This window comes from Linepithema humile, chromosome 5 (genome assembly GCF_040581485.1).
Source record: "Linepithema humile isolate Giens D197 chromosome 5, Lhum_UNIL_v1.0, whole genome shotgun sequence".
In the NCBI taxonomy this organism is placed as follows: Eukaryota; Metazoa; Arthropoda; class Insecta; order Hymenoptera; family Formicidae; genus Linepithema; species Linepithema humile.
In genome coordinates this window covers 12,470,982-12,485,173 of record NC_090132.1, presented here as the reverse complement: position 1 = coordinate 12,485,173, position 14,192 = coordinate 12,470,982, and the positions used below count along the sequence as shown (strand labels likewise).

General features: G+C 40.8%; 1 protein-coding gene across 1 annotated transcript; it reads left to right on the top strand.

Annotated features, from left to right (window-relative positions):
* The first annotated feature begins 10,820 nt into the window (after positions 1–10,820).
* Positions 10,821–13,475, top strand: LOC137000070 (serine/arginine repetitive matrix protein 1-like). Its single transcript, XM_067355700.1, has one exon. It carries the CDS (start codon positions 10,821–10,823, stop codon positions 13,473–13,475), a length of 2,655 nt encoding a protein of 884 aa, XP_067211801.1.
* The last annotated feature ends 717 nt before the right edge of the window (positions 13,476–14,192 follow it).

Below are 14,192 nucleotides of genomic sequence, written 5' to 3'. Positions count from 1 at the left end.
GAACCAACTGGTGGACATGCGTATTACGTATGCAAAAAGTATGTGCGTGCTCTGGAAGAATGTTCTATACCACTTGGAGAAGAAGGATATGGACAGCAGCGAATATGTGTCAGTTGCCAAAAAATTAATAATATTCAAGACATAATTGTAACAAAGGAAATTGAAGACTGGCGTGGCTTGGCAACAGCGGATGTACAATCCAGAGGAAGATATTTACAAAAGGATAGTATACAAAATAAATTTTTATTAGAAAGCAATATACGTAAGATACCAATTATGAGAAATGGTAATAGTATATCTTTAAAACCAGTTCTTATTGGAAAAGAGAAATATTCATTAAAAAATACTTGTGCTTTTGATAGCATCTTACAATTATTTATTGCTGCTTATTTTGACCAAGAAAGTATTAAAGATCTTATATGTACTAAGATAGATATTAAATTTTTTGAGTTAATAAAGGATATGATATCTTACGGCATTAAAAAATCATCGTATAGACTTCGTGCGATGATTTTAAAAGAAATATTTCCAAGTAAAATATTGCCCAATAATTGTAATCTTATTAATTGTGAAGTAACGATTGGCTTTTTGTGCAGAAAATTGTTTCAAAAGTATCCATCACTTCAGGAAGTGTCGAAGTGTACAAAGGGTTGTCCTGAAAGATTGAAAGCATTGCCACTAATTCAAGTTCAACTTACAGCATTATTGGAAAATAATTTAAATGAAATTGAAAAGGATATCACAATTCAAGGATTGCGATCTTGTTGTCAATCAGGCTGTGATGGGCTAAAAGATACCACAATTTCAAATATAGGTATTTGTTGTACACTATGGTTAATATATTTCATAAGAAAATTTCAACTCATATAATAGTGTGAAATTTAATTCATATAATAGTATTTTAGAAACAGATAATATATTTTAGATAACTGATAAAAAATTAATTTGAAATAAATATTATTTTTTATATCTTACTATAATAATATAAATATAAACCTATTAATTAAAAATAAATTAATAACTGAAATGTACATATAATTTTCAGGACAATTTATCATAATGGAGATATATTCAAACGTTAATGATAGAGAAGAACATGCTGTTCAACTAAAAGATATACCAAAAAAGATAAAATTTTCATTTATGACGAAGGAATATACTCTTGCTGGAATAATTAATTTCAAGCCACCTGCAAAACAAACAAGAAATACTATGGATCAAAGTATTGATCATTATACTGCCATTAGTTATCGACGAAATAAATGGATACAGTACGATGATTGCAAAGAAGCAGAAACAATTTTGAGAGATAAGGATATTGTTTACCCACATATACTTTTATATATTGCATAATTATAAAAAACAGAACATTTAATATTACACGCACGCACGCACGCACGCACGCACGCACGCACGCACGCACGCACGCACGCACGCACGCACGCACGCACGCACGCACGCACGCACGCACGCACGCACGCACGCACGCACGCACGCACGCACGCACGCACGCACGCACGCACGCACGCACGCACGCACGCACGCACGCACGCACGCACGCACGCACGCACGCACGCACGCACGCACACACAACACTGATATGATAGAAAGTATTTAATTTTAAGACGTTATAGTGTTTTATTTTTTTCCATTTTTGCAATACTTAAAAATGTTTTAATTTTAAACAGTGTTTAGATTTAAAAGACTAAAATATTCTAATTTGTTTTAAATTAAAACATCTTCAAATATTTCAAAAATGTAAACAAGAATAAAACTTTAATTTTTTAAAATTAAACATTTTTTTAACAATATGTGTGTGTGTGTGTGCGTGTGTGTGTGTGTGTGTGTGTTTGTGTATGTGTGTGTGTGTGTGTGTGTGTGTGTGTGTGTATGTATGCAAATTATCAATAGTAACTTAATAAAAAGATATAAATGCGTTCGCGTAATGATCATACATGAGCGCGAACGATTCATGAGTGAATACAACAGAAATACGATATGCGTTCGCGGAATAATCTTGTGAAGTCGTGAACTGCATTTGCTATTAATTATACCTATTATACAGGGTGTCTGGCAATAATCGCCCCACCGGTCATATACAGGTAGAGGAGGTCAAATCGAGTAGAAAAGTCCTTTACCATTTTTTGATTTTTGTAATAAGTACTAAGTAATTAACGAAAAAAGATTGGTGAATCCGTGCAAGTAAAGCGCGCGCAGCGAGAAGGACATCCCACTGCTATGCGATCACTAGGCGCGCGATGAAGCGTTGGGAGGAGCGCTCTACAAATGACAATGGCAACATACAAGCGGCGCGTAACGCTAGAGCCTTGTGTCCTAGTGATCGCGTAGCAGTGGGACGTCCTTCTCACCGCGCGCGCTTTACTCGCGCGGATTCGCCGATCTTTTTTCGTTAATTACTCAGTACTTATTATGAAAATTAAAAAATGGTAAAGGACTACTCGATTCTACTCGATTTGACCTCCTCTACCTGTATATGACCGGTGGGGCGATTATTGCCAGACATCCTGTATAATTTTTTTCAATTTTTTAAAGTTAAAATTTAAACTAAATTAGCGTTCGCGCAATATTTACAAGTGAAATTCACATCGTGAACTGCAACTGTTACGCAATTATAATTAAACATAATAAGAAATATATACGTTACATGATAAGTCCTTGACGAAGAATGCCAAATTATTGCTTTTAAGAACTATTGACATAAATTTAAATTTATTACATTTTATTTCACATTTTATTTCCATCCACAAATTTTATTTCCATTTTGTGTCTAAGTTTATTAAATTATTTAAACATTTTGAAGCAATTTTAGTATAATAATTAAAAACTAAATGATATAATCATATTTAATATTTTTCTTCTCTCAATATATAATCAATTTATAAGTGTATATATATATATATATATATATATAAATAATATATAAAGTGGTTGGTAATCTTCTACAGGCATACAGAATATAATTTATACGTTCGTGCAATGATTGTATGGGAGCGTGAACTGCAGTATGCATATTTTGTATACAATAAATAAAAAGAAATAAAATAAAAATAAAAATAAAATATGTGTTTATTAATACTTTTCCACCATTTTCCTGTTATTAATGTTATTATGCTATATCTCTTATTTATCTCTTATAATCTTTTATTCTTTAAATTAAATATTTATTTTTATTATAGTTTATAAGTAATATTTTAATAATATATTAAATTATAATTTATATGGTATGTAATATTATCCACGCAGTTGACTGCGACATAAACTGTCGATACGTGTCCTTTAAATGAAAATTTTATTATTGCGATGAGTTCAAAATATACAGATACGAAAATCAAACTATTGGGAAGGGCGTACATGATAGTGCGCACTTGACAAGATCGAGAGGTAGGCGGAGTTTAAGGAATCTATAACGAATAATGTGTTAGCAGCTGTGTAGCAACTACGTGAAATTATTCCTTAGATTTATGTGAACAATCATAATCGAAGAGTGCTTCAAAGCTGTTACACGAGAAGAGTTGACGGACAAAGCACAAGAAAAAATGGACAGTGAAGGTAATGTTTAATATACACTGTTTAATATTAATTAGTCACTTGATTTCAATATTAATTTGGAAAATATAATTTGAATTTTGTAGAATCTTTATAATATAAAATGCAGTTAACTCTCCTTCTATGAAACTGTAACAAGATTAAAATTAATATAGTTTTGCTAATTTATATTTAAAAAAAAGAAAAAGCTCTGAAATTAATATATTATTTATACTTCCATTCAAAAATTTGTACAGATTCTTAAAAATAAAATTAAACGCGCATTTTTGTATAATTTTTTTTAACGTTAGCAACATAGTTATGTAACAAATTAATTAATTATAATTAATGTAAAAAGCTCCAGTGATTAATAAAATGAAATAAAATTCGAGCGTAAAGAGCTACAATGCAGGTTCTTCGTGCGAAGGTTACTGTATTCTCGTTTAAAATTATTTACAAACATTTCTGTCTGTTATCAGGCTTTCATCGGTGTTAATAAGAAATAAAATATACAAAAATTAAGAATTCTTACATACGTACGATTTGGATTATTTAACCATGGACTCAACTTATTTTGAATCTTATACTCTTCTAATGATTTTAACTTTTCTGGACACTCTGAACCTGTTTCTAACATTATAAACTGCGGAATTACTTGTTCATGAATATATAACTTTTAAAATTGCGTGCGTCTTTTCTTACAATTGCATACGGTTCTTTTTATCTCCGTCACAATATGTTAATTATTAATGATAGTTTTAAAATTTGTGCGACTATGTAAGAATTCTTAATTTTTGTATATTTTATTTCTTGTTAACATTGATGAAGGCCTAATAAGAAGTAGAAATGTTTATTTATACTATTTGTTTTCAATACATACATGCACGAACAACCAGCACAGGCTTCTTTTGCGCCTTACATTCTTAATTTTTAATAAATATATTAAAAACATTAAAAATAATAGTTTGCGGAAACTTATAAGCGGTGGCGTATTTAAATTTTTATAACTTGCATTACTTGTGTTTCACATTTATAGGTAAATATATAAAAAGGCGTCCGGGAAGAGCTGCATTACAGCGCTCTCGTGCTAAAACAAAACAGCGACGTAAAGAACGATTGCTTGCTGCAGGTTATGATCGCGATTTTCCGCCACTGCCAACGCCATCGCAAGGGCGACAGCAACAGCAGCAGCAGCAGCCACAAGAACTGCAACAACAGCCGCAGTAACAGTTACAGGTGCGAGAAGAACTGTAACAACAGCCGCAGCAACAATTACAGGTGCGAGAAGAACTGCAACAACAGCCGCAGCAGTCACAGCAGTTACAGGCGCAACAAACTTTTCAACAACAGCCGCAGCAGTCACAACAGCAGCAATTAGCAGCTGCTCATAGAATACGAGAGCTGCGAAGAGAACTGCGACAATTGGAGCAAAGTCAAAGGATGACAGAAGTTGCGACGAATGTCCGTGGTCGTGGCGGACATCGTGGAAGAAGCCGGGGACAAAATTATGGACGAGGTCGTGGATGTGGTCGTGGTCGTAGACGCGGTCGATACGAACGAGTAATTATTTATCAAAAAACAGCGAACATGTATTTTCAAAAATAGAAAAAAGTATTATATCTCATAACTTTATTTTTATCGGTACATTATGTAAATCATATTTATAAATTTGACAATTATTTTATTTTAATTTTGACGTAATAGTATTCTATGATGATAGTATTATATAAATTTAATTAATCAATTTTTAAATTTATTATTAACAAATTATTAATTATAATTTATTATAATTAATTTATAAAAATTATTTTATAAATATTATTGTATATATTATTGTATTATTATCTTATTATTATATTTATTCCTTTTATTATTTTATTTTTACGTTTTTTTTTTAATTACTATGTATTTATAATTGTAATATTAATTTTTATAAACTTTATATTTTTTAAATAACAAAATAAATAAAAATTTTTAGAATGTAATTATTGCGTACAATTATTATACATGTGCGTAAGTGAGAGAGAATGTGTGTGTGTGTGTGTGTGTGTGTGTGTGTGATAAATCACACACGTTTCTAAAATAATTTTAGTTTAAATAGAAATAATTATTTAAATAATAGATAAAATAGAACTTCAAAATTAATACTATTATACTATACATAAAATACTACTATTACGGAAAAAATCCAAAATAACAGGTATAAGCTATAATATTTTAAAACAATAAATAAATTTAGTTTTTGATTTATTTTACAATCTGTAGATTAATTTGTTACCAAAATTATACAAGCAACAAATTTTTTAAACTACTTATAACGTTCTTAATCCGCGCCGTACCGGTCCGCGACGACAAAGTGTCGCTTCTCGATACTTTAAAACGAGCAACAAATTCAATTTCTTATATATTTCGATAGTACAGAATCTATAGATTAATTTGACACCAGAAACATACGAGCAACAAATTATTTCAACTAATTATAAACGTTTTTAGTCCGCGCCGTACCGGTCTGCGACGACAAAGTGTCGCTTCTCGATACTTTAAAACGAGCAACAAATTCAGTTTTTTATTTTTCTGAATAGTATATTGTTCGTAGATTAATTTGAGACCAAAAACATACGAGCAACAAATTATTTCAATTAATTATAACGTTTTTAATCCGCGCCGTACCGGTCCGCGACAACAAAGTGTCGCTTCTCGATACTTTAAAACGAGCAACAAATTCAGTTTTTTATTTTTCTGAATAGTATATTGTTCGTAGATTAATTTAAGACCAGAAACATACGAGCAACAAATTATTTCAATTAATTATAACGTTTTTAATCCGCGCCGTACCGGTCCGCGACAACAAAGTGTCGCTTCTCGATACTTTAAAACGAGCAACAAATTCAGTTTTTTATTTTTCTGAATAGTATATTGTTCGTAGATTAATTTAAGACCAGAAACATACGAGCAACAAATTATTTCAACTAATTATAACGTTTTTAATCCGCGCTGTACCGGTCCGCGACGACAAAGTGTCGCTTCTCGATACTTTAAAACGAGCAACAAATTTAATTTCTTATATATTTCGATAATACAGAGTCTGTAGATTAATTTGACACCATAAACATACGAGCAACAAATTATTTCAACTAATTATTACGTTTTTAATCCGTGCCGTACCGGTCCGCGACGACAAAGTGTCGCTTCTCGATACTTTAAAACGAGCAACAAATTCAATTTCTTATATATTTCGATAGTACAGAGTCTGTAGATTAATTTGGTACCGAAATCATACAAGCAACAAATTTCTTTTAGTCAATTTTACTTAGATTGTACATGACATGGTGCAACGTAATCATTCTTAAGTGAAGTCGCATCTTTTAATTAATTTATTATTATTAATTTAGTGCAAATTATGTGCTAATTTGTTGCTGTAGTCCGGATTTTGTTGCTTTTACCGTTTAGCAAGAATTGATGTTTGTATTAAGTGAGCTATCTTGATATTAAGTTAGCCCCTCCCCCCATAGCGGAAAGAAATATATAGAGTGCTCAAATCAATAAATCATTTATACCAGAATTTGTTGCTATTTTGTTGCTCCAAGATAGCGTGAAAACATTTTGAAAAAATTGCATTATTTAAGATATACCAGTACACATCATTATACGACACTACGCATTTACTGTAAATAATATAATTTTTTCAAAATGTTTTCACGCTATCTTGGAGCAACAAAATAGCAACAAATTCTGGTATAAATGATTTTTTGATTCGAGCACTCCATATATTTTTTTTGTTATGGGGGGGCCAGCTTAATGTCAAGCTGGCCCCTCCCCCCCACTTTAAACGTGAATTCCTGCTAAACGGTAAGAGCAACAAAATCCGGATTGCGGCAACTAATTAGCACATAATTAGCACTAAATTAATTGATAGGTGCAACTTGATTTGGCGATGGTGGGAGGTCTAACTTAATGGGGGTGAGAAAACCGCCTTTGGCTTGTCTTATTCTTTATTGTAAGATATTTTTATTACGTCATATGCTTTATATATATAATGGATATTATGTGCTATATTATCTATATTCATATCAAAATATCTTTTTAAAATGACATTATTTTGTATACTCTTTTTACAATAAATGTATATGATATATGCCATATTTTTTATTTCTAAAGCATGAAGTATAAAGATACTTTTAATTTCTTGTGCCTATTATTTGTAAAAAAATCTTGATAAAAAAAACAACATTAATTTTGCGACTTGCAATAATCTGTTTTAATATATTGTTACGTCCTATGTCCTGTACGGACCTTTCCCTTGCACAAGTTTCTCACGACCAGTCGGGAAAATTCAAAGAAACGTTCCGAGAATATTATTTTAATGATTTAAGATTCCGAATGTACTATAATAATCTTTTAGGCCTTCAATCGAAAATTTGTCGAGATAAGACACGCGACCACGATAGTAGACTTTGAATTTTCGCCGACAGAAAAGCCGACGGAACAATAAACATGTCATTCAAGCAATCCATTTATTAATCTTCAAACAACCTTTTTTTATCTTATTTTTATTAACAACCCCTCGGAAGGAATGTCTCCCTTCCAAAACCCAAAATTTCGAGTATAAAAGGAAGATACCCACCCGTGAAGCAGGCAGTTAATATAGTTCTCTCAACATCTCTGAATCCAGCTCAATTATTATCGAATCTTAGTTCATATCTTAATATATTAGAAAAACCGATTGTATCTCAAAATGCTTGTATATCAATAATTATAGTAAACGTGTTTGTTAAACAATATTTCGACTAAAACCATTTCTCACACATTTAACCTACCCCCGCCTCATTCCTAATTGTTTCTTCAGATCAGCACTCAGTATCGATATTTTCGGTGCGGACCACCGCACGTGGTATCGATTTCTGTATCCCCGCGTACCGTGGTGCGGCCCACCGCACGCTTTACGCCTGAAATTTCTGAACTAACATAAAATTCCTTTCTTATCCCTAAATCCAAAACTCGTCGCGGAGGAGTGAAGTACTGCGCGCGGCAATTGCTTCTCCAACATATTAAACCAACCTCCGAGCAATATTCGTTATACATCGGTGTGAATACGGACCACTGAACGACCCAAGAAGATCCAGATATATTTTCAGAACATCCAAGTAGTAAGTCAAATCCTTGGTAAAAGGAGTTAAGTCTCTTGACCAGAAAACGGAACCACGAACGATTGGTTGAGACCTCTAACAGGGTAATATCGATCTTTACGATCGTTGACCTGTTCTCAGCCAAAGAAAATCGTTCGGCTCGCGCGATCGCCTCTCCTCATACCAACCAGCGAGCAAACACCATAAAATACTTTTATGGTTGCGTCCGCCCGTATGCCTGACCCTACCCCTTTCCCTCCAGGTTAGGACGTAACAATATGCTTCTTTTAAATACATACAATTAGCCTTATTTTACGTGATTAACTTGGTATTTAAAATACGTATCAAAATCGCAAATGTATTTCTATTACAGTAGAAAAGAAATATTCTTGTCTTACAACACAGAAAAATGGCAAAATATAATATTGTCTAAAATACAGTCCAATAAAAACTGTTAAAATTGAACATTTTATAAAACCACTGTGATTTATGAAAAATCAGAACTATTATTTTAAAAATATAGACATATTTCGACTTTGTGTTTTAAACTGCACTACACATTCAAAAATCAGAGAATAATTTTATTTTTGCAAAGTTGTGTATAATGTCAGTGGAAAAGTGATTTATTTGTTATTGCATATACATGATATTTTACCATTTTTCTATGGTGTAAGACTACAATGTTTTTTTTTACTGAATTAGAAATTAATTTTATATTTTGATGCGTATTTTAGATACCAAAGTAAACGCATAAAATAAGGCTAATTGTAAGTATTTAAAAGAAGTATATATTGAAACAGATTATTGCAAGTCAAAAAATTAATGTTTTTTTTTATGAAGATTTTTTTACAAATGATACATACAAGAAACTAAAAATACCTTTATATTTCATGCTTCATAAATAAGTTATATGACATATACATTTATTATAAAAATATATACAATATACAAAATAATATTAACTTTTTACATAGATACTTTGATGTGAATATACAGGGTGTCCCAAAGTTCGCACCGTCGTGTACAGATAGAGCGGGTCCCCCTCTCGTTGTGCGCCACCTTGTCGTGGTGAGAGGGCTCACCGGGGGAATACCTGAAAAGGTGTTCCCGCGGTGCTAAGAGCGCACAGTTCCTCCGCTGGGGGGAACAGGGAGTCCGGCGACTCCCCAAGGGACTTTTCCCATTCGCCGGTAGGAGACGGGGACTCCGACTTCAAACCCCCGGTGGCACGGCACCGTTAGGGGGAGATTTCAATCTCCCCTCCATGCACGGGCGGCCAGGCTCGTAGCCCAGTGGGGCGGCTGGTCAGGGGGGTGCTCCCCCCACTGTTGAGGCCTGTCTTGGCCGGGGCTGCTGCTCCGGCGGGACGGGTCTCTGGTGGGGTCACTTCGGTGGCCCTGTCTAAAGGGAAGGGATGTGGGTGCCGGTCCTCTTGTGTCTGGGGCCGATCCTTCCTCCTCCGATCAAGGGGATGGACAGGATGCGGCCTGGCATGGGAGGAAGCGGTGTCCCACAACAGGGGTGGCTCTCCCTCTCCGCTCAAACGGCACGGGGACGTGGTCCCTGTGTACGCGAGCGTGAAGGGGAGCGACGGGCCGTCGATGTCCCGGAATTCACCGGGCTCGTCGGGCCGGGCCGTTCCGAGCCGCTCAGAGGTAATCCGAGGCAGGGTCGGACGGTGGGGGGGGCTGGGGCGGATTCTGGGAGCATAGCTCGCGGTTTCCGGCCTGGCCTGGTGGCTGCTCGAGCCGCTCAGAAGTATTCTGAGGTCGGGGTCGAGTAGCGAGGTCCGTACACTCTCGGAGTGCGTCCCGGTAATTTATTACCGGTCCCAGAGTGTGCGGACGAGGAGTGGTTTGCTGGTTGCCACGGCGGGCAAGGCGGTTGGTTGTGTCGCAACGACCCTCCGCCCCATCCGTCCGTGGGGCCCCCCGCGTGGCGGCGCCCATCACGGTGCCCACAGGTCGGAGATGTGGGACCCCTGAAAACCCCTGGGTTAAACCAGGGGTGTGTAGGGGGCTGGAGGCCCGTGCACCGGATGTCTTTTCCCGGTGCCAGAGCCATATGCCGACTCCCCGGGGGAACTCGGGGGTAACTGGGCATGCCCGGTCGGCGAAGCCGTGATGGGTTGTGGGTTAGAAACCAAGAATGGAGCTTTACAATTATACGAAGATGGGGGAGGAATGCGAGCAATCGCAACACACTTGCGTTATGACGCAGGTGGAAGACGCCAGTCACCGGCGTATGTACGGGTTGGAGGTCACCGGCTCTCTTCCTTTAAGGTTGAGAGGAGGGGGTGATGACACCAGGGAGGGACGGGAAGAGGGAGGTAACCCCCCCCTGGACAAGGAGGGCACTGTACGAGGACCCAAAAGTGGTCAAGGCTCCGACGGTGAAGAGAGGATGTCCGACAATACGGAGATGTGGGTGAGGATGTCCGACAAGACAGAAGGATCGGCTATTGTGATCTGTTCACAATCAGACTCCGATCAGGGGAAGAAAGCTTCCTCCTCTGGGAGGCAGACAAGGAAGAAGAGGCCGACGATCATCCAGTCCTCCTCCGAGGACGAGGACACGGACTCGCCGAGCTCACACCCCCCAAGAAGGAAGAAACCGGGTCGCCCAGCCAAGTCGATAGACCAAGTTGGGCAACACACAGCTCAGAAAAGACGGGAGAGGAAACAGCTTTACAAGAAAGACTGTAATATGGACCTGGCCCTCTCCATAGCGGACGGAATCGAAACCGTCGATAAAACGACCAGAAGGTTCCGTTTGCACGAGAAGAAGATGAAGCAGTGTTCGGACGAGTTTGCAACGGCACCTGTCCAGGATGTCTTAAACACCCTAGAGGGACAGGTGCATGCAATAATGTGTGCGGCAAGCAAGGGAGCAGGCTTGCAGGGCGGCCTACAGAAGGTCCTGTACATGGCTGCCTCCACTTTGGGAGCGGGAGCCAAGGCGCTGGCGTCTCGCACAGAAAAGGGGCATTATGACCCCCAGGCTGGTAGAGCCCCCTCCCCTATCAACATGGAGGTAGAGGAGTTAAGGGAGGCTAATCGCCGCCTCCTTGAAGAGCTCCAAAAAGCCCGCAGGGAGATTGAGGAGAGGAATAGAACCTCTCCTCCTCCCTCCCCTGTTATTACAAGGGCTAGAGTCGAGAAGGAGGAGAAGATGGAGGAGGATGAGAGTGGGGAGGAACTGGGGGGGATTTTCCCCTCCCTGGTACCCTCTCCCGATATTCCCCGCCCCTCCAGAGAGGAATTGGAGGCAAACCCTGCCAACAGGCCCCCGATTCAGGGGAAAAGTAAGAGGCTTGAAGACCCCAAGTACCCGGCCATCACGAGCAACAAGGTACTGCAAGGTGATGAGTCGGTGACCATCATGGGGCAAGTACTTATGGGGCAAATGAGGGAAGAGTGGAGGAGGGAGATGAGGGAAATGAGGGAGCTTATCGAGATGAGACTCCCCTCCCTCTCCTTGCCTAACCTCACCCCTTCCGAATCCCCTAGTGGCTCGGGTCCACCTCCCGTTAAGGCGGTGGCTCCCCCCACTGGGAACTCAAGGAAGGAGGAAGGGAAGAAGGGGAAGAAGAAGGTGCCGAAGCAGCGGTCCGCTGCCCTGCAGCAGCCCACAGTCGGCCCTCCCCCTCCCCCAAAGGAGAAGAAGAAGGACCCGAGCAAAAAGCCGGGTCCCCCAACTCCCCCTGGAGAGGTGAAAAATACCACTGTGGCCAGCACTGCCGTCCCGTCTCGAGAAGCGGAGTCGTGGACCACAGTGGTTAAGAAGGGGAAGAAGAAGCTCCCCCCTTCTAAAGGAGAAGGGAGCAAATCAGCTCCCAAATCTTCCCCCACTCCCCCCTCTCAGGAGACGGGGAAAAAAGGGGGAAAGAAGAAGAGGAGGGCCCCCCGCACAGCGGCAATTATGCTGACCTGTCCGGGGGGCGAGTACGCTGCCACAATGAGGCACGTACAGGAAAGGATCCCCCTCAAGGAATTGGGGATCACTGGGCCACTAAAGCCCAACACGGCCCAGACGGGAGCCATGCTCATCGAGCTCTCGGGCCCAGACAAGGGAGAAAAAGCGGACAGGTTGGCCAGTAAAATGGCTGACCTGTTCGCTGACAGACCAGAGATCCGGATCACTCGGCCCCAAAAAATGGGGGAGATCCGGATCAATGGGAAGGACCCTTCCATCACACCCGACGACATCGCTCGGGCTGTGGTGGAACAGGGCGGATGTTCCCTCACTGACATCAAGGTGGGGGACATCCGGGAAATGGGCAGGGGCCAAAGGACCGCCTGGGTCCGATGCCCCCTGGAGACGGCCACTAAGGTGGCACAAGTGGGCCACCTTAAAATAAGGTGGTTCACACACAAGGTGGAGCTGCTCAGTGCGCGCCCCCTCCAGTGTTACAAATGCCTGGAGAAGGGGCACGTGCAGGCCAAGTGCCCCTCGGGCAGCGTGGACCGTAGCAAATGCTGCTACCGCTGCGGCACTGAGGGGCACGAGGCACGAACGTGCACAGCACCGGCGCACTGCACTTTGTGCCATGCAGCCGGTCGCCCGGCCAACCACAGGATGATGGGCCCGGCGTGCAAGGCCCCGAAGAACGGGGGCAAAAAAAAGAAGGGGGTGGCTGCCCAAGCACCCCCTCCCCAAAAGGAGGGGAAGAAGAAGGAGCAGGCAGCGGCGAATCTGCCTGCCCTGGAGGGGCCCTGCCCCCCCGAAGCAATGGAGTGCGAGCCTACAACCTCGCAGTGTCCCGCAGCTGAGGACACAAGGATGGTCTGCCTGCAGGAGTGAAGGGTTTCGTGGACCCGAAAATGTCCACAAAACTCCTGCAGGCGAATTTGAATCACGCCCGTCAGGCCCAAGATCTTTTTGTTCAGGACCTGGACGGGTGTGACGCAGGGCTAGGTGTGGTGGCGGAGCCGTACAGCGTGCCCGACTCAAATCCCAATTGGGTCGCGGCCGCTGACGGCTCCGCCGCCATTGTAAGAAGGAACTCCCCGTGCTCCCCCCCCTTAGCCATATTGGAGAAGGGGAGGGGATATGTCATCGCGCGGTGGGGTTCCTTTCGGGTGGTGGGAGTATACGCCCCTCCCAGCATGTCTCACCCCGACTTCCTACACCTACTGTGGGAGATGGGTGGGGGCATACGCCGATGCCTCCCCCATCCAGTTCTGGTGGCCGGGGACTTCAATGCCTGGCATACAGATTGGGGTTCCCGGTGCAATAGAAGAAGGGGTGAGAGCGTGAAGGACTGGGCGGCGGAGCTGGACCTCTTGTTATTAAACAGGGGGTCCGCAAGCACGTGTGTACACCCCCGTGGGGAGTCCATAGTCGATCTGACGTGGGCCTCCCCGCGGGCTGTGCAACTGGTGGAATCCTGGAGGGTGACGGACACCGAGTCCCTGTCGGACCACCTTGTCATAGAGGTGGTCTTGACTGCCACCCCCAGGAGCGTGCTGCTCCGTCGCAGGAAGAGGGGCGATAAGCTCCCGCACAGATGGGTCCTGG